This window comes from Rissa tridactyla, chromosome 14, assembly GCF_028500815.1.
Source record: "Rissa tridactyla isolate bRisTri1 chromosome 14, bRisTri1.patW.cur.20221130, whole genome shotgun sequence".
Taxonomy (NCBI): Eukaryota; Metazoa; Chordata; class Aves; order Charadriiformes; family Laridae; genus Rissa; species Rissa tridactyla.
Genome location: NC_071479.1, coordinates 7,032,543 through 7,053,372, shown reverse-complemented (window position 1 = coordinate 7,053,372; position 20,830 = coordinate 7,032,543). Strand labels below are relative to the sequence as shown.

At 38.2% G+C, this 20,830-nt stretch overlaps 1 protein-coding gene across 11 annotated transcripts in view; it reads left to right on the top strand.

Annotated features, from left to right (window-relative positions):
• Positions 1–20,830, top strand: part of SPTAN1 (spectrin alpha, non-erythrocytic 1) — a 52,452-nt gene that overhangs the window by 13,331 nt on the left and 18,291 nt on the right. For 8 of the 11 annotated variants that reach the window (XM_054220938.1, XM_054220939.1, XM_054220933.1 and 5 more), the window contains exons 5-29: positions 20–166; positions 790–923; positions 1,708–1,852; positions 1,947–2,101; positions 3,357–3,492; positions 4,038–4,139; positions 4,911–5,048; positions 5,502–5,612; positions 6,074–6,151; positions 6,319–6,474; positions 6,830–7,034; positions 7,164–7,345; positions 7,952–8,195; positions 8,513–8,635; positions 9,413–9,630; positions 10,370–10,462; positions 10,835–10,969; positions 11,460–11,608; positions 12,952–13,011; positions 15,278–15,476; positions 16,749–16,853; positions 17,614–17,637; positions 17,985–18,020; positions 19,864–19,911; positions 20,530–20,621. In XM_054220938.1, the coding sequence (XP_054076913.1) occupies positions 20–166; positions 790–923; positions 1,708–1,852; positions 1,947–2,101; positions 3,357–3,492; positions 4,038–4,139; positions 4,911–5,048; positions 5,502–5,612; positions 6,074–6,151; positions 6,319–6,474; positions 6,830–7,034; positions 7,164–7,345; positions 7,952–8,195; positions 8,513–8,635; positions 9,413–9,630; positions 10,370–10,462; positions 10,835–10,969; positions 11,460–11,608; positions 12,952–13,011; positions 15,278–15,476; positions 16,749–16,853; positions 17,614–17,637; positions 17,985–18,020; positions 19,864–19,911; positions 20,530–20,621 (3,215 nt within the window). The remainder of the gene's footprint in view (positions 1–19; positions 167–789; positions 924–1,707; positions 1,853–1,946; positions 2,102–3,356; positions 3,493–4,037; positions 4,140–4,910; positions 5,049–5,501; positions 5,613–6,073; positions 6,152–6,318; positions 6,475–6,829; positions 7,035–7,163; positions 7,346–7,951; positions 8,196–8,512; positions 8,636–9,412; positions 9,631–10,369; positions 10,463–10,834; positions 10,970–11,459; positions 11,609–12,951; positions 13,012–15,277; positions 15,477–16,748; positions 16,854–17,613; positions 17,638–17,984; positions 18,021–19,863; positions 19,912–20,529; positions 20,622–20,830) is intronic. The other 3 variants (XM_054220942.1, XM_054220941.1, XM_054220934.1) reach the window with 1 other exon arrangement.

The window sequence follows — 20,830 nt, the reverse complement described above, 5'->3', positions numbered from 1 at the left end:
TTTTTTCTCAATATGATAGGAAGCAATAGTGACCTCAGAAGAGCTTGGGCAGGACTTGGAGCATGTTGAGGTTTTACAAAAGAAGTTTGAAGAGTTCCAGACAGACCTTGCAGCTCATGAGGAGAGAGTAAATGAAGTGAACCAGTTTGCTGGCAAACTTATCCAGGTAAGCATTCCCATGTGTTGAAAATCACTCTTGGCAGGTCTGGTATAACACAGCAAGCTTTTGTCTGCAACTTCCTCTTTTTCCCCCTGGTTTGGTAGCAGTCCTTCAAGCTTCACTGTACATGTGCCTAGATCCTTGGCTATCTTAATCTTAAATGGTCATCACTTGACTCACTTGTTCTTCTGCTGAACAGCTTGAGTAACTGCCCCAGCTGAGAATGTACCTGAAAATGTGGGGAGTAGTGATTAGTAAGAGAAAATGTGATATTTTGGGTTAAATGTATTTCCCCTTGGACAACCAGGATTAATGTGTCTGCTGGTATGTCATCTGGGGCTTGATCAAGGACTGAGACAGTGCAGGAAGTATTGCGTTCCAAGACAAAAAAAGATTCTGTTTACAGCCCTCTTCCCGTTGACTAATTAGTGCATAGGGAAACTTAAACTACTGCAAGAGTATTGAATGTTTATGTAGTGAAGTTTCAGGAAAACTGTCAAATTGAGTGATCATCTGGAAAGTAGTTACTATAAGTTGATCTCCTGAAAAGCAGCAGTGTTTCAAGTTTTTTGTTAATGGATGTGAAACCACAGAACATATGAAAACAGCATTTTTTCTTTGCTTGCTAGGAACAACACCCAGAAGAGGAACTGATTAAGTCCAAACAGGATGAAGTAAATGCAAGCTGGCAGCGACTTAAGGGGCTTGCCCTTCAGAGGCAAGGAAAACTCTTTGGGGCAGCTGAAGTTCAGCGCTTCAACAGGTATGATCTTGGCTGGATCTGCTGAAGTGGTGTAATGTTTGTGTGGATGTTTAATGACGCATTCAGCTGCATACAGCATTATGAGAAGAGCTACTGTTGTCTCTTACGTTTTTGCTTTACTCTTCCTCATGACTTGTAGAATGAGGACCTTGTTGTTCTTGAATGGATTCTTCTTGTTCAGAATTACCTTAGAATAGTCATTCTGATTCAGCTTTTCAACACTTGGCAGTTTTGTTCATTCTTGCCAATGGCAGCTTTGCTTCTCTTTCCTCTGAGGGCTTTTTGCCCCAATTCTTTTAAGGCTCATCTAGGACAGGAGTGTTTGTTTATTGTCAGGTGGATGTCAGTCCAAATGTTCCAGAGATCTTTGAGCAGTGTCTCTGCATCCTCATTTTTATCTACAGCATTTTGAGATTTGCTGTAATTAAGTCAGAGAAGGGTCCAAAGTAGGAAATGGTACTACTAGGTGATAGTGCTCAGTGGTGCTGTAATTCCTTATTCACATCTGGTGACACCATCTGAGGAATGGCCTGCCAATATGCTTCAAAGCTTTTTGAGATTTAAAAAAAATAAATTGATTTTTTAGGGGTTTGGGGGGGGTGGTTTGTGTTGTTTGGTTTTTGGTTTTGTTTTTTTTTTTTAAAGGGATGATTGTAGTTGGCTGCAGTGTTTATATATATGCATTTATGTGCCAGTATGTCTGGCATACATGCAGGAAAACATACTGCTTTCTTCTTTTTTCCATACAAGATAGACTGCTTTCAATTTGTGCTTTGTTTTGAAGGGATGTGGATGAAACAATCAGCTGGATTAAGGAGAAAGGGCAGTTGATGGCCTCAGATGATTTTGGCAGAGACTTAGCCAGTGTGCAGGCTTTATTGCGTAAGCACGAAGGCCTGGAAAGAGATCTTGCAGCTCTGGAAGATAAGGTACCTAAACAAGATGCATTTCACCTACAATTTAAACAAGGTAACCTGCTTGTAAAAGGCTAGAAGCTTACTCACTGTTTGTGACTGGGTTTAGGTTAAGGCCCTTTGTGCAGAAGCTGACCGTTTGCAGCAATCTCACCCAATAAATGCTTCTCAAATTCAAGTGAAACGGGAGGAGCTGATTGCCAACTGGGAACAGATCCGAACTCTGGCAGCAGAGAGGCATGCTCGCCTTAATGACTCCTACAGGTAGGAATGCTGTCATACCAAAATTACTGTTCTTCCTTATTCAAATTTGACAGAGGGCTCTTGGGAGGAGAATAAAGGATGCTGTTTCCAAAATTTGGGGATGATTCTGGTGTTTTCAGAAGCAGTCTCGTTTACTAAATCATAACTTCTTGTAGTAAAAGAAATGTTTATATGATAAATAAGCACTTGCAGCTTTTAGTCTTTCTCTGGATGTGGCTCAATTATGAAAATAGACACCTTGATGTTTTAGGACACTTGCTTTTTTTCCCATCTGAGTTGATACCTGCATTTTGAAGTACATTATCTGACTATATTTTAGTTTTTGTGGGTTTTTTTAATACACATACTACAAATCTGTTCGTTATAGATTCCTTAAGATTATCTGTGAAGACAGAATTATGGTATATTGTTTGATGTATTCTCTAGAGTAAATGAAATACCTGTTTCTGCGATAGTTGCTTTGTTGCTGTAGGATTTGTCTTTGTGTAGTTTTGTTTCTATACTAACCTGGTTGTCTATGAAAAGGCATCTGTTGAGAAGCCATACTAAAAAGAAACTAATCCTAATATGGTGGTTAGTTTACATCTTTTCTGGTTTTGTTTTTCTGCTGTTCCCTCCCATGATGCAAGATTTATGGTGGTGGAGACCCACACAAGTAATCATTGTTCATTTGCTTTCCCTATCATAATCTCTTTGTATCAATCAACAGCAAATTTAAAAGGGAAACAGAAACGGATCACTTTTGCTGATAAGTGTTACGCACATGCCAAAGGCACTAGCTGTAAAGGCATGCTGAAAGGAATCTGAGAATTTGTTTGTTTGTTCTAATGCTGAGGCATGTGAAGTTGAAACTTTCTGTCAGTTCCCCCCCACACATACTGTGTTGTGGTTGACAGAAGCAGTCGTGTGGGCTATCTTGAAACACTCTGCTTGAGAACTATCTTTTGATTTCTGTTGTCTTCAACAGACAGGCTTGTAGTTAGGAATATTCCTTTTACTTTCAATATAAGTTATATGCAAAACGCGTCTTTGAGAAATTGATTTTTGAACTTAGCATTTTCCTAACTTTAAAAGGCTTCTTTTTTTGATTGAGAGCATATTTAGTTATTTAATATTGTGATTGCATTTTGGTATCGTCTTGTTTTATTTCTGTCTGAGGAACAGCTTTTATGTTTGTAACCCTCTCTTTGGGGTAAAGATGGAGAAACTATGCAAATAAATTATTCCCAACCATTTTTTCTTTTGCTTTCCTAAGGCTGCAGCGCTTTCTTGCAGACTTCCGAGACCTCACCAGCTGGGTGACTGAGATGAAGGCTCTGATAAATGCTGATGAACTCGCCAATGACGTGGCTGGAGCAGAAGCCCTTCTAGATAGACATCAGGAACATAAGGTATCATGGTTATACAGCCAAATCCAGTCAGCAGCACTCAAGCACTGATTTGTATGTTTAACACAGTCTCTGAGTCAGAACTGCTGATGTATCGCTAGAATCCTTTGATCATGCAACACAGTACTAGATTGCTCTCCTGATTTAATTTTTTTACTTTGTTTCTTGATAGTAGAGATACACTAATAAGTGAGTATTTAAGAACGCTTATGATAATGTTTTATAAAAAATAATTAGACCTGATATCAGTCAGTTGGACTAACAACTTTTTTAGTTCTCCATCAGGAGGAATTGCTGTAAGTAAGCAGAAAGAGTGCAGCTTAAAACCAGCCTTTAGTTTCATTTTAACATGTGAATTTATACTTACCTTGTAATACGTTTCATTCTAGTTTTCATGCGAAGTGTAACATATTTAAAGATAGTGGAATGTTTATCATTCAGGTGTCCAGACTGTTGTCTCTGTGTTACTTTCAATAGCAGTTTTCATATTCTCACACTCTATTCTAAGATAAATTTTGGTAAAAGCTTATTCGCATCCTCTTTCATAGGGAGAAATTGATGCCCATGAAGATAGCTTCAAATCTGCTGATGAGTCCGGCCAGGCTTTGCTTGCTGCTGGGCACTATGCTTCTGATGAAGTTAAAGAAAAGGTAAGTTGAGAGTAAGAGCTCCTAGAAGAATTTTGTCTCTTTCTTTTGTGTCCCTTAATTTAAAAATTAATTTCTTCTTAAGATCCTAAGCTGCAAAGTATCATCCCTGTAGGTTACAGGGCTTTTTTCATGTGTTTAAGTAACATGTGCTTTTCATTCTGAAATTGACAGCTTCTGCCTATCTATTAGTAGGAACTATTAGGACTATTATTACTATCTATTAGGAACTACTAGTGTATCTTTCCTCCAAAGGAAAAATGGCTTATCTAAGTTTGGGTGCACTATCAGAAGTGTCAGTAAATATTTAGTATTTCTAAATTCTAGTTTTCAAACTAGATGGGCCTCTCATGAAGTGTGTATTGAAACGTTGGTCAGTCAGACAGTTCAAATGCTGTGAGAGTGGGCCAAAGAGATTTCAGAGGCTGAGAGAGCAGGATGGTTTGCTGAAGAGCTTCTCTTAAAAGTAGATCTGCAGGCAAAAAGAATGGTTGCCTATTAAATATCTCTGTGTAGATTTAATTTGGAAAAGGAGAGGTTTCTGACTGAAGTCAGAAGGTTGTAGCCACTACTCAAGCTTCGTAAGCTGAGAAAAGACTTGCCCTGTATGAGGAGGATGATACCAGTAACAGGAAAATGATTCTTTACACCGGAGGTTGTTTTCAGTCCAGTGTCAACCACTTCTTTGGAGTCACAACTTGACTTTATATTGAGATGGCAATCAACCAGACTGTTAAATAAAATTATTATATATTCCTCTTCCCAATCCGTTAGCTGACCATCCTCTCAGATGAAAGATCTGCCTTGCTAGAGCTATGGGAGCTTCGTAGACAGCAGTATGAACAGTGCATGGACCTGCAGCTTTTCTACAGAGATACTGAACAAGTTGACAACTGGATGAGCAAACAAGAAGTGAGTGCATATCTTTGAACTCTCCAGATATGGTTGATTTTCATTTCTGGCTAGTCTTCTGTAGACTTACACAATTGGTATTTACTAGTGGCAGTGACTGCCACTAAACATGCGCTAGTGAGCAGGGGGCTGTGCAGAGTTATTTATCTGACTGCCCAAGCTGCTATGACCGTTTCCATCTAATGCTGAAACTGTTCGTTGTGACACGTTGGCTTGAGATTGCTTTTATGTATGTTTAACTCTTGTAAAATGCTGTTTGAATAAGAAGCTGAAAAGAATTATTCAGAACCTTTGGATATTAGAGGCATACAGGGAACACCATCCCAGTATATAATCCTTTACTTTGCAATAATATGATATGGTAAGAAGCATCACTGGCCATGCTTGAGTCAACTTAGAGCAGCTGAGCATGGAAACGTAGAAATCAATGATGTGTTTGTTGCCTTACTTTAGGCATTTCTGCTGAATGAAGACCTTGGTGATTCTCTGGATAGTGTGGAGGCTCTTCTAAAGAAGCATGAAGACTTTGAGAAATCCCTAAGTGCCCAAGAGGAGAAAATCACAGTAAGACATCTACATTAGGTGATCGCTAAATGGGCAAGAAATAAAGCAAGTAAATTTGTTGACTGGGGAGGAGACACTGCTGCAGGATGACAGAGAAGGATGGGGTTTACTTTGCAGAATGATCCACTGTTATGTGGGATGTATTATCTCTAAATGGCACGTACTGTCTCTAAAATGGAAAATAGTGAGAAAAGACAGGATAGGGATCCACTGCTGCCTGAGAGAGCTGGGTAACCCAGTGCTTGCATGTTATGCCAGCATACATGTGGATAAAGATTTGCCAAAAATCTGCACTCCTTACACATGCAAGATGGTAGTACAGATGAAAAAGGGTGTAACAATAGCTATCTTAATGGCTTTCTTTTAGTTTTACTGTGATAAACTTTTGAGAATTCATCTAAGTAAACTTGCACAAACAATTTTTATTACACCAAATAAATGGAAAACTGTTTTCTCTTTAGGCATTGGATGAGTTTGCTACTAAATTGATTCAGAATAACCATTACGCCATGGATGATGTTGCTACACGCAGAGATGCTGTAAGTATCTAAAACAGATTTGGACTGTAGACTTTAAATCATGTCCTGCTTTATTATTTGAAATGGTATAGGATAAGTCAGCAGATCTCTCCAAAAAGTACAGATACAGTGGAGGTTCTTACAAGCTCGAAGAATTTAAAAACCTTTACTTCTTTTTTTTTTTCCAGCTGCTGAGCCGCCGAAATGCCCTTCATGAAAGAGCTATGTACCGTCGTGCTCAACTGGCAGATTCTTTCCATCTGCAGCAGTTTTTCCGAGACTCTGATGAGCTAAAGAGTTGGGTTAATGAAAAAATGAAAACTGCAACAGATGAGGCATACAAGGTAAATATAAAGACGAATGTTAGAATAAATTTAAGGCAATACCAGGCTTAATGTAGTCAGTCTAATGATATGAAGCAGTGTCGGACAAAATGTTGCTGATAGTAGGCAGTATTAATGGCAAGAGGAGGAATTGTAATTTCTTCCTGACCCCGAGGGGTTTTTTTTCTATCACGCTGTAATCGTGTAAGCTGTTATTCAGTAGCTTAAATATTCTGATTTAAGGCATATATTTGGCATCAAATCCTCTGGTGGTATCTTGGCATGTTTTGGAATGTAGTCTAATTTTAAAGATTCTTCAGAGACCTATAGATACTAATTTTGGATTGAAAGGTTCTTTTTCTTTCTTCATCTGTAGGATCCGTCAAACTTGCAAGGTAAAGTTCAGAAACATCAGGCTTTTGAAGCAGAGCTTTCTGCTAATCAGAGTCGTATTGATGCACTGGAGAAAGCTGGCCAGAAGTTGATTGATGTCAATCACTATGCATCTGATGAAGTGGCAGCTCGTATGAATGAAGTTATCAGCTTGTGGAAAAAACTTCTGGAGGCCACTGAGCTCAAAGGTATGACTTGCTCAGAAGAATACGGACAATTCTTTTTCTAGAGAGTTCAGCTGGGAGAACACAGGAAGTGAGATAAATGAAGTAGAAAGCTTAAGTCCTCTTTTCCTCTTGCCACTCTGTCTCGGTCAGGTATAAAACTGCGTGAAGCCAATCAACAGCAGCAGTTTAATCGCAATGTGGAAGACATTGAGTTGTGGCTGTATGAAGTAGAGGGACACTTGGCTTCTGATGATTATGGAAAAGATCTTACTAATGTTCAGAATCTTCAGAAGAAACATGCCCTGCTAGAGGCAGATGTTGCTGCCCATCAGGTAAGGGAAATAATTTTTCTTCCTGCCCTTTTAGATCAGCTCACTCAAAAGTGTTCACTCCAGAGACCTTAGCAGGTCTGCATTTTCATAATTTTTGTAGCTTTGGGCTTTACAGTTTATTTATCAGAAATAATTTTGAACTGAAACATAATCTGTATGTCTCTAAGAAAAATAACTTCGTGACTTTGACAAAAATAAGCTTTTTGAAAAAGTAAAATGATTCTCTAGTGTGACCTGCTGACAGGAAAGCATTGTTTTGTGCTGTGAATACCAACTTAAAAAGACGTGCTGCGCTTCGCGTTGGAAATAATTCCCCCTTAGCCTCTCCATTTGCAAGCAGCTTATTCTTGTTCAGTTAGTTTTCATATAACTCTTAAGAAATGGGAGGGAAGGGAGAACAGATCCGTTTTTAAATATAGAAATTGACAGCAAATGGTTCCTTCATTTGCAAATGACCTCTTGCCAAAAATTGTTGCACTGGCAGTGTGCAGCTGAGTTTCTCTTCTTCTGTCACAATATAACTTACCAGCTAAGACCTGAAAATGTTTTCAGTCACAGGCATCTTACAGAAATTCTGCCATAATGCTGTTGCGCAATTAATTTTAGGATCGTATAGATGGCATTACCATCCAGGCACGCCAGTTCCAAGATGCTGGGCACTTTGATGCTGACAATATCAAGAAGAAACAAGAAGCTTTAGTAGCTCGTTATGAAGCTCTAAAGGATCCTATGGTAGCTCGCAAGCAGAAGCTTGCAGATTCTCTTCGCCTGCAGCAGCTTTTCCGTGACATTGAGGATGAAGAGACCTGGATTAGAGAAAAAGAACCTATTGCAGCTTCAACAAACCGAGGTTGGTCCATCTTCAGAATTTAGATGTCAGAATTGCTCTGTTATAACTTTTCTCTTTATGAAACATTCCCTGGAAATTTCTGAAACGTTTATTGTAATTAACGTTGCCTGGAGTTACATATTTGCCATCACCTATCATTCTTTAACTGTTATGTTACTTCTACAATTCCAATGGGTAGCTTAGTTTTCATAGTGCTCTGTCTCCATTGTGGTAGTACTTACTCTGCAAGTTTGTCTAGCACTGGTTGCAGCTTCCTTGACATTTTTGTTTAGTCTGGTGACTTTGAATTAGCAGATTAACTATTTTATATCTTTCAGGCAAGGACTTAATTGGTGTCCAGAATCTGCTAAAGAAGCACCAGGCTTTGCAGGCAGAAATTGCAGGCCATGAGCCCCGCATTAAAGCAGTCACACAGAAAGGAAATGCTATGGTGGAAGAGGGTATGTCTCGGATGTTTTTTAATTCTTTCTCTTTCAGAAATAAAAAGTCTTTGTGCTGGACTTTGTTCTCTGGTCTTGTACAATTAAGAATTACTGCCTGCTTTTATCCAAGCAATAGAGAGGTAACTGCTAGCAGGATGAACTTCTGGTCATTCTTTTACCTGAAAATAAAAATAGATTCCTTGATGGGAAGCTGTCACTATTTTCACAGATCTCCATCTGCTCTTGACAAACAGATGAGAGCCCTGTATTCAACAGCTTTGTGCCTATGATATTTATTCTCCATTTTTAAATCTATTAAAGCTTGTATCTGAGCTACATAATCATGATGTGAGAGATGATCCTCCACAAAGACAGTAAGAGTCATTCCTGCTTTTAAATAAGCGTGTATCTTTATTTCTGACTGGGTATTCTCAACACCAGAATGCTAAAAAAATTCCCCTGATTCCAGGATTCAGAATGCCTGTCTGAAATAATATTTGTCTGTTATCAAAACTCTGACACTGGGAAGACCTTTCCTGTTTCTTCATTGAGAGGAAATGTTATTATGTGCCTTGTTTTGTGCTTAATGATTCAAACATTCCTAGTACAATTTGATTGACAGGTACAGTGATTCCAGTCCGAGGCAAAAGGACAAGCTGAGTTGTGCTTTCATTATTCTAGTCAGAATAGGCTACATAGGTTTAAACGGATCTAATTTCTGTGACTTTCAAGATTTTAGTGTGTATTTTTAATGTCTCCTTAAGTCCTCCAGTTCCCTCTGTTTCTGTTACCTAGGACATTTTGCGGCTGAGGATGTGAAAATCAAATTGAATGAGCTAAACCAGAAATGGGACTCTCTGAAAGCTAAAGCATCTCAGCGTCGACAAGACTTAGAGGATTCCCTGCAAGCTCAGCAGTACTTCGCTGATGCTAATGAGGCCGAATCCTGGATGAGGGAAAAAGAGCCCATTGTAGGCAGTACAGACTATGGAAAAGATGAAGACTCTGCTGAGGTATTTGAGATTGTTGTTTGAATCAGCTTTGCATAAACACAGCAAGGATTTGTCCAGTGATAATAACAATAAGGAGCTCTGCTAATTTCGGGATTCTTAACAAAAAAGGCAGAAAATTCTTGCATCAAGCTGCATTTTGGCTCAGGGTCAAAAGATGAGTTTTTCCTATGTCCTAGTTACTGCACATGAAAATTTTTCTTCGGTATATTAAACCAATTGTGAGGAAACTTTATATTTGCATTCTTTTTTTATATAGGCTTTTTGTAAAGTATAATGAGACTAATATCAGCAAATTCCTCATTTGATGTTGTGTTTCAGTGCAAGTCTGATTTTCAGCAGTTCATTGGTCTGGAAGTAATTTTCTGTCTGGAGTTATTTTACTAGTATCATTCTGTGGCCAAACATCGTGCCCCAGACACTGCTGACTGACATTTCATCAAAATGAAGTGCAGTTTAAAGTCATGCTTTCAAACTTAACACTATTTCCAGAGTGATAGGTGGTATTCCTGGTCACAGCAAAGGAATGTGTCTGAGATAAGGTAGAGGAAAAGCACCAGAAGCATTTGGACTGCTATCTAGCCTGTGAATAAATAGAAGTGGTTATTCTCATGAGCATCACAAGACTGGCAGCTCTGAAAACCCCACATTCCCTGTGTATGGAGCCAAAGTATATATTTCAAGCAGAGTGGTATTTGTAAAATGTCTAAGTGTACATGTTGGTTTTATCTTTCGCTTTCAGGCTCTTTTGAAGAAACATGAAGCTTTGATGTCTGATCTTTCCGCTTATGGCAGTAGCATACAGGCGCTAAGGGAACAGGCCCAGTCATGCAGGGTAAGGAAAGATGCTAATCATGTTGGTAAAATTCTTGGGTCAGCAGAAGGTAAAGACAAAGCTTAATAACAGTTGGTTTTGAGAACTTATTGCAGACTGTACTTGATTTTTCTCAAAAAACTTAGTGGTCTGTTTTTATAATCATAACAGGCAGTTGTGTTGCCTTGGAAGAAAACAGTATAATGTGGTGGTTTTCAAGGTTTGAGCCCAGACAGCACCTAAAATAAGTCTATATGCATTACATTTATTTCAACAAGAATAATTTTAAGGCACTACAGTAGCTTTAACTAAGGCTGAAGTATTTTTTAGGACAACTACATTGATTGGAATAAACATCTAACAACTAATTTCTCTTGGCTCCTTCTTTGTTAGCAACAAGTTGCTCCCACAGATGATGAAACTGGAAAAGAGCTCGTTCTGGCCCTCTATGATTACCAAGAGAAGAGTCCCCGGGAGGTGACAATGAAAAAGGGAGATATCCTGACCTTACTCAACAGCACCAACAAGGTATGCTTTTGCCTCTGGTTTGCTGAGCTGATTGGCTCACTTGGTGTTGTGTGTTCTGCGGAGCATTTTTGGTTTTGTTTTTTTGAATAAAAGCATTCAAAGAAGTTAAAAGTATTTGCACATTTAGTCCATGTTCCCATTCAGCACTTTAGCGTACCTCTTCAGCTCATTTTCATGACTCCTCTGTAACTGCCAGCTCTTCAAAGTTAAATAAACAACATACGCTATAGGGCATGTGTCTGTGAGAAAACTTACTTCCCTACATTTGAGGAATTTTTGACCCAAACACAAGGGGAGAGTGGAAGTAAGACCTTAGACGTCTTCCGAGACAGTTTGTTTGAAATGATCTCCATAAAAAGAGCAAACTGTTGTGAGCATCACTGCTTTTCTTGTGTTAATAGAGACTGTAATTTGCAACTTTCAGTTGCTCAGCATGGTTTATGCTTGGCGCTTGCCTCACAGCAGTTGCTTTTTTTTTTTTTCTTTCCAGGACTGGTGGAAGGTTGAAGTTAATGACCGTCAGGGCTTTGTACCAGCTGCCTATGTGAAAAAACTAGATCCTGCCCAGTCTGCATCCCGAGAGAATCTCCTGGAAGAGCAAGGCAGCATAGCATTGCGACAGGAGCAAATTGACAACCAGTAAGATCTAACTGATGAGATGAGACACCCATCCAGCATTTGCTGGCTTGGCCTTTGCCTTGCATATGCTGGAAGTTTAGGTTGATGCCTCTTACACTAGGGAGTAATTACTTGGAGCAAAACAAGGGGCTCCTTTACAAGGGGCACCATATTGAGTTGTTTTGTTCTTATTCTAAATTTTCTTGTTGCTTTTCCCATTTTTTAACTGTAAAACTCATGACACTAGAGCTCAACTTACTGTCTGACTTCAGTATTTTATGTGTTCCTTTTGTTGTTGTACCTAACTACTTAAACTTGTTTGTGAGTTATATCTGTCCTAAGCAGCTCTTGTATTTGTAGTTGTCACTTCTTAATGTGTGATCTGTTTTGAAAAGCTTTCTTAAATTTGGTTACATGAAGTACAGTACCCTCCCTATATAGGGCTGCCTCTGGAGGTGACCTCCTTAGGAGCTGCCACTGCTTTGGTGCTAGCATGTTACTTTTTTCCTGAAATGTGGTGCCATTATTTATTTCCATTACATGGCCTGAAATGTGCCCTCTCCCCCTCTTTTTTTCCTCTTTTTTTTTTTCTTTTTCCCTTTTAAAAGGGGAACATACCCTTGCAAACAGAGAAAACTGCATGACTGCTTGGTAACAACCTCCTAAAGCACATGGTAGTTGTAGATTAGTTCAAGCAAGGGCTGTGGGTGATAGCTGTGAGCTGCTGGCTCATCTTATCAAGCCACTTGGAAGCCAAAGCTGAAAGTTTTATGCATACTCCCATCTGTTTGTGCAGCTACACTGTTGTTCTACATCAGAATTTCTTCCCACTCAGTTGTTTTGAGTCACCAGTTATTACAGTGACATACAATAATTAATTACTAGCTTTAGCTCTAGAATTAAGAAAAAGAAACAACCCCAAAAATTAATTAAAAAAAGCTTGTACCAGTGAGAAGAAAGCATGCTGGAAATTTGTGACACATTGTTCAGGATTTTATTAATGTGTAACTTTCTCTATGGGTTTGGATGCTGATTTTTAAGAACTAGAACAGGGGTGCTTTGTTTTAGAGCCAAGGAGAGGGGGCCACCCTTTAGTTTAAAATCACATGGCACAACGGTCAGGAAATGGGGAGACCTTATAGAGAGAGTTTAACTGTACTGCTGAGGTTTCCTTATGTGAATTGTACTCCTGGTCTGATTTGCTTTGTTTGCTTCTGAATGACACCTAATTTTCTCCATTTAAATGTGAACTCTTAACCATCTCCTACCACAGACAACCCATGGATGGAGCTGCTGCTTTCATTATTTTTGTTAATCTGACTAATTTTTTGCATGCATTTGCTGTGCTCCCTCTGTCTGTGCAGGACTCTCATAACTAAGGAAGTCGGCAGTGTATCTCTGCGTATGAAACAGGTCGAAGAACTGTGAGTAGGATTAGCCCTTTCTAAACCATGCTGTCTCCATACTGTCACTGTTCATTCTCCCTCTGTTTCTTTCTTTGGTAAAGCTGCTCCAAAGAGACATGAAGGAAGCAATTTCTGCAATGTGAATTATTTTAGTCTAGATGAGTGTCGTGGTATGTGTTTCATGTGTTCTTATAGCCGGCCATCCAGCCAGCTGCTTATCTTGTGGGTCACCTCCGTGCTGCTAAATTGGTTGATGGTGTTATTTTCCATTATGCTGATTTTGTTTACCAAATAGGTAGGCTTTAGTGATATCTAGACTATTTTCTTTAAAAAGTAGATCTTGCATTTTCTGAGGTGCAGGTAGAAATACTAGTTTGTTTATATAAATATATATACCAACTATTATGTCACATATGAATGTCTTAAGAGTTTGGGAAGGGTGGGGTTATCATAGTTTATCATATAAAGTAACATTCGTGATGGGTAGTTAAAAAGCAGTAGTTTATAGGATGATTGTTTTTTATTGTAACATTAACTTAATTTTCAAACTTGTGTTCATATCTCCTGGAAAAAATACCAAATTTGCATTATGGTCTTGGAAGTTGCTGGGAGATCCAAAGCAATAGTGTTAGTTGCCTGTGCCTGACTGTCTTTTCATAGAGAATATATTTCTTGAGAATCAAAAGTGAAAGCGTTATGTTAATCTCTGAAGTGTTGCAAAGCAACTTTGAGGGAAGGTCTGCTTCTAAAGGAATTTTGCCCCCGATCCTCTATGAGCATCGCAAGTATTTAATACCTAAAATTGTACGCTGAGGCAAACATCGGCAGTCGGGGCAGGCATCACAACAGTGTTTTCCTGCATGCAGTAGCTCATTCAAGTCAGGGTAAGATGTTTCCATTCAAACTTAATACGAAAGATTCCTAGCTCCTTTCTGTCCTGCCTTTAAACCAGGAAAGGCAGGAAACCACAAGTCTCTGCCTCCATGGAAAGATCTAGAGTTGATTATCAGTTTGATGTATAGATGTTACAGCCCAGGTATCAAGGATTTTCTTCAACAGACTTGGTCATCTCTTGAGTTATTGGTTAGGAAAATACTACTTCGTTGAACTCTTCAAGCTGGGAGGTGTAATTGCTCAGCATTTGTCTGTGTGCTCCAATGTGGGAAATGAAAACACTGTAAGGCTGACGTTTCCCCACTTGAGGACCCTGCAGGTATCTCAGCGGTGTCTTACATTGTTTGATTTAATAACATCAAAATGGATATCCTCATGGCTTAATAAGAATCAGTTGTTGCTGTTGATCACTGTAGTAGACCAATGTGCAATCTGATTCAGGATATAAAAAACCCATCCAGATACGGCCAGAATATCTCATCTTGCAGAAGACTTAAAATTGGGTAACAGTAAGAATTAGTGTTAAGGGTGTGGCTTTTCTGAATGCAGGTTTTTTAAAAACAGTCATTATACCTTGCTAAAGAGATCTGTAATTCAGTATAAATGACTGTAAAACTGCTGTTGGCTTTTTTCAGCAATAGCTTGGGAGAGGTCTTGTGGGATTGTCTGTGTCTAGTTGGTTACCAGGAATTAAACAGGAGTCATCAGTTTCTGTGTGGTTTTAAATAAATGGCTACTCTTTTGAGGTTTATTTGCCTGTTCAAACCGATTTAAATATTTTAGAGGTTCTACTTTGCATTTATTCTAAGGTAAATGACCAGAAATTTTTTGGGAACTCTAGGGGTATAAAAACAGCGTACGTGAAATAAGTTTATGGATTTCCCAGTTGAATATAGTTGTGTCATCAAAGAAATAACACCTATTTTTAAACATTCAGCATATTTTGCACTGAATAATGTCTAAGTAAGACCTAGCGATTTATGTCCGATAGTAGCTGGGAGGCTAGTTGGATTTTAGTAATCTGATGGCAAACTTGATGCACTGTAGGAAAATACTTCTCGGAAAGTAAGACCCTATGGGGTCGTTCCTGCACTGGAGTGGTGCTGTAGTTTCAGAGCCTACCCTGACCTAAGCTGTCATTTGGATTTGCTTTTGCCCAGTGAAGCGTTGCATGTGGGAGGTCTCATTTTGATGTGCATATCCACGTAGAGGAGAAACACGCACAGTTTACATTTACCTAATCACCTACAAGTATATAATTCTGTAGAAGAACAGTGTGTAGACTGCAGGGATTTCCCACATCTTTGGTGATACCAGTACTTGGTAAATTACTGTGACTCTGCTCACTTCAATCTGACTGCCCCCTGCTTTCCTTTTCTGCTTGTTCCAGGTATCACTCTCTTCTTGAGCTGGGAGAAAAACGTAAAGGCATGCTAGAAAAAAGCTGCAAAAAATTTATGCTTTTCCGTGAAGCTAATGAGCTTCAACAGTGGATTAATGAGAAGGAAGCTGCACTCACAAATGAGGAAGTAGGTGCTGATCTGGAGCAGGTTGAGGTGCTACAGAAGAAATTTGATGATTTTCAGAAGGTATGTTGTAATGCTGCATAGTGCGTGTGTTTGGTTTTGGTCTCTGCCCTCAGGCTTTCTGATCATACGTCTGTGATAATTTTTCATAGCTGAGTACAGTTGAGAAGGAAGTATAGCTTTGGAAATAAAAAGGTATATATGCATTTTTTTATTTCGTTTTGTGAGGATAGAGAGAATCCTACATTCAAAAGTCTTCAGTTTGGTTACAATCTCTGGGTTGCTACATGCTTCCCAGCTCCCAGAGAACTGAAACCCTCTTTCAACACATTCAAATATAGAACCTTCCAGGCTTTGGAGGAATTGCATTTTGTGTAAAGCATAACCTTCAGTTAAGCTGTTCCTCTTCCTTTTTGTTGAAAGGAAAGATGCATTTTAGTTTCCATCTGTAGAGTTTTTTTCCCCAAGATACGGAAAAGTAATTCTCTGCTTCAAAATGCTGGTAGGCTTTCAGTTTTATTTTTTTCTCCATATGTTTGCAACACTGGTTAATTATGGTTTTATTTTTTTGCTTTGCATGAGGTGTGAAAGAGTTGCTTGGGCAGATAATGTTTATTCTGTCTGCTTTGGTAAGATAGTGATCACTGAAATGCAAAGATGCCTGACTTTATACGTTGGAAAAGATAGTGATTTGACAGTTCTGTGGACATTATCATGTTTACAGCTTTAAAAGTTGGCTAACAAACCATTTGAGCCACCCTAATAATGTAGGTGAGAGGATGATAGGAGTTACTGGATTTGAGTTCCTTTAAAATAAGCTGATGGCTGAAATTAAAATGTGTTATCTATTAAAATTTAAGTGCAACTTCTCCACTACTAATTTTTTAACGAGGTTACCTTTCTGCCTTATAGAAAGCTCTCTGACAGTCTGTTTGGTTGGAAGCATTTAAGTGTCATAGTAAAATTACTTTTTAAGTTGGCCTTTTAGCTTACTCATGCAGTAATATGGATGATAGCTTTTGAACTTCATGTTGGTAATGTTATATACTTGACAGTTTGAAAGTTTATCCCATTCCTGATTGTTAATTAACTTTGTTGTGTGGAAAACTCCGATAGCGTGTTTCTTTAATCCATTTATGTTCGGTTCTGGCAGCTGTGGTTTCTTGGCAGAGATTCTCATGCATTGTATAGTCTCTGGTGACTGTGAAGGTCAAGTGTGCTGAATTCCTGCTGTTTACAAACCCTGTACTTTTTGGCACCCCTGGTGTGCCAACTTGTTCCACATGTTTTGCTTGTGTGAATGTTAATGCTGTGATATTTTACTGTTCTGTGCAGGATTTAAAAGCTAACGAGTCACGTCTGAAGGACATAAACAAGGTTGCGAATGACCTGGAGTCAGAAGGGTTGATGGCAGATGAAGTGCAAGCAGTACAGCAACAGGTCCACTTTTTTCTGACTTATTACAATCCTCTTGAGAAGCAAAAGACTTTCTTCCTTTCTTTTGTCTGTTGTCTTCCGCTTTGTTTGTCATTGCAAGATTCTAACTGTTCATTTTTGCTCTCTGATCTGAGAATACTGGTATTCTAACCTGAGATACTTAATGCCTGTTCTGTAGTGTGACCACCCCAAGGGTACCCTTTGAATTGTTTCTTTTTAAATAGTGCTATAGCAAATTGCACCATTTGGAGCTTTTTTCTTTCCTTTTTTTTTTTAGGAACGGAAAGTCTTTAAATAATATTAAAAGTCATGGAGAATCCATGCATTAGCTTTGCTTCGTATAAATTAGAAATTTCAGCCTTTATTTCTTTGCAGGAAAAATGCTGAGGAATGCTAGGGAAAAAGAGAATAAAACAGAGCTCAGTTTACAGTGGAGGAGTTTTGTGGTTTTTTTTTTTTCCTTTTAGTAATGTACCTATTTTTTTTCCAGCTTTTCACATACTTGTGCTATTTCTGTAAATAACTTTATCCAGTGCCAACACAGTATGGAAGTAGCTCGTGTATTTTCTGAGCCGTAAGATGATGTGTTGCAGATGGTTGAATAGTCAAACTCCCATTTCTGCTACACGTTTAGGTTTTGTGAGCACTATTTAGCTTAATGACCTGCTGGTAACCAATTTATAGAAGAAACATTCTCAAAAACAGCAAAAACTTTATATTAAATAATAACAAGCTGTTTCTGTTTGTCCTTTTTCCTTTGCAGGAAGTCTATGGTATGATGCCCAGGGTAAGTGTTGATTTCTGAAATAGTCTGGCAATTATAACAGGTTTGGGATGTACAAGTAGAAGTTCGGCCCTAATTGTAGTCCATTTCCATGAAGGAGCTCAATAATGACTTTGAATGGACGTAAAAAGATTATCTTATCTTTGATCCCTTTATTTCCTGAGCATCCTACCTCACATCACAAATCAATGCAGAGCAGGATAACCCAAAATGACAGAAATACTTCCTTGTAAAAATTTATTTATTCTGTTAAAGATTGAACATTGCGAACTTTGAAAGATTTTTAGTATATTCTGATGGTTTTAGATTTTGCTTCCTATTTAAAGTTGTTTCTTCACATTTTCAAACAGGATGAAACCGATTCTAAGACAGCCTCTCCTTGGAAGGTAGGTGTCATTACTTAGTAGCATACAACCGGAAAGTGAAACAAAAAATACAACACATCGTCTTTTTTAGAGCATGCACCTTCTCATATGCCCTTTTTTCTTTTTTTATCCCCCCCCTCCTTTTTTTAAAAGACTATTGAAAAAGTGATTTTAACGGTGTCCTAGTTTCAGCAAGTGTTTGAATTGGTGTTGATTTAGGGTTAGTGACTTCTTATTTCAGTTTGCTTGTTTACTTCAACAAGCACGTTACAAAAATTTGTTGAGCATTCAGCAGAAATTCACCTTCATATATTTGCATGCAGGTTCTCTCAATATATGAAAATGTCATATAGGCACTAGTCTTTGTTTTAAAAATAAAAGACATCTAAGTGAAGTCAAGTAACTGTGTCAGCTCTCTGTTTGCAGGTAAGATAATGAGAATAACTGAGAGACGTTTCTGGCAGAATGACTCTAGCCATAGAAATTGCCAACAGTCCATTTATTACCTCCCTGCTGCGAAACTCTTTTGTTTTGAGCTTGTACTTTAAGACTGATTACAGTTTTTATACCAATGGTTTTAGGCATTACATGGTCAGTAGATGTGAAACAGTCCCTGTTCACTTGACATGAATTCTCTTTTTTATGTAGCCAGCAGAAAGAAATGTTTTTGTTCCTGAAAGTCAAAGCCATTTATGTTAATATTCCCTTAGTAAGGAATATGTTGTATGTGTATAGCAGTATCGTTGTTTTCAGTTATTCGTCTCTATCTCATTTTCCACACTAGTTAGAAGAAGCCTTTCTCCATTCATTCGTGGCTTACAATGGAATAGCTGTCACCTGCTGATGCACAAAAGTATCTTGAATATTTTTGACATTAGCCAACGCTGTGCTTTTCTCTATAATATTTCATTCCCATGTTTCATGTCTTACATCCACCCTCTTAGACTTAAAGCTGCTTGTACATCTTTTAAGCTGTTTGAACGTGGGAGAAACAGATGAGTGTGCAATATTTTGACTACATTGTAGAAAATGCAGCCATGTCAACAAGAATTGGTGATTTTGTTAATATTTTTTTTTGCGCAGATGGTACACATGTACAGTGAATCCTAGGAGTTTCAGAGTTAACTTAGCAAACTATAAGTTCTTCTCTGTGCATATCTGCAAAGGGATGAATTTTGCAAGTAATCCATCATTGTCAGAAAAGTAGATTGCATATTGGAGGGAACTGGTCATTATTTTTCTAATTAACTGCCAATTTTCATGATGATCTAGAAATAGCTGAATTAATTGCTAAGCTGATTTTGCCAAAAACTCAGCGAAGAGTTAAAACATTTAGGAGGTGGGGTTTTTGTCCCTATGACCCCTATGTTTGGGGTTTTTAAATTCACTTATTGAATGTCGCCTTTAAAATTTCTCTTTTTCTGTCCTTATTAAGACTATTATTGGTTGTTTCAATTTACACTAACACAAGAGTACACACTCATAAATTTCTAACTATTCTTACCCTGATCTATAATACCTTAGGTATTGCAACTAATTATTCGTAGTTGCTTTTGTAATTTACTTGCATTGATTTCTTATTGTTTGCTTCTCTCTTTCATCTTGAACAACAGTGTATTCAAAACACTGTTCTAAAGACATGTATAAAAATTAAAGAATTCAGCAGTTTTCATTGAAGCCTTTAAAATCTAGGTTCTTCTCTCTTCTTGCGTTGTGTAGAATTGTATGTTACAAAGTCTGTATTTTTGACCTAGGCAAAGTCGTTATGGATTTTTAAGGAGTTTTCTTTCCATCTGATTTTTGGCTCAGATTGCTTAGAGCTGACTTTAATGCAAATTTTTTTTATTTCTGCCTTTTCATACAGTCTGCACGTTTGATGGTACACACAGTGGCAACCTTTAACTCAATCAAGGTAATAATACAACTTTTTCTGAGCCAATTTTAAAGCTGAGAATGTTTTTTACCTTCCCTTTCTATAGTCTTTGTCTTTCGTTACTCTTTACAAACCCTTTTGAATCAACTTATTGAAAGAAGTATTGACATATACAGCATTTGCTTCTCAGGTTATACCAATATCTTATTATATATGTAAAATCATTTGGTTTTAAATCTCAGGAGAAACTCTTAAAATGATTTTATTTAACTAGGCTACTTGAATTTGTGCATTCTTCTGGAATTAAGCAGAATATGGTAACCTTCACCTGTAGCGATAGGCCAGTCTTGACTTTTCATTTAGAAAGAAGCATGGCTATTTTAGGAAATCTTCCAGCATTGCTGTCAGTATTCTCAATAGACCCCTGAAATAAAGCCTATAAGAATGGAGATGAAGAAGGGGTTGTTGGCATATTTGCAAATGTTAGCAGAATGAAGAAGGTGCACATAAGCGTAGTGAACAAAATGGTACTGTCCACTAAAGTTTCCTATTTGACATCCTAAAAGGTCAGTGAGTCCAGCACAAGAGTTTCTTGAGTAAATGGAAGTGCTGTAAAACTGTGGTCTGCAGTATCAGTGGGTTTTTTTTGTTTTGCAGGAGCTGAACGAACGCTGGAGATCTCTGCAGCAGTTAGCAGAGGAGCGAAGCCAGCTGTTGGGCAGTGCCCATGAAGTCCAGAGATTCCACAGGTGAGGTGTTTGTATCATATTTGGTCTTAATTCAGTAAAATACTTTTACAGGAGTTCTAAAACACAGTGGGACCTATTCTAAACAAGTTATACTTCAACCCCCAGCTTGTTCAGTGGAAGTTAGACCACCAGTGGTCCAACAAGAATTCCTTATATTCTTCCTAGAAAAAGAAATATTATTTTTTTTAGCACACAAGCATGAACTGCTG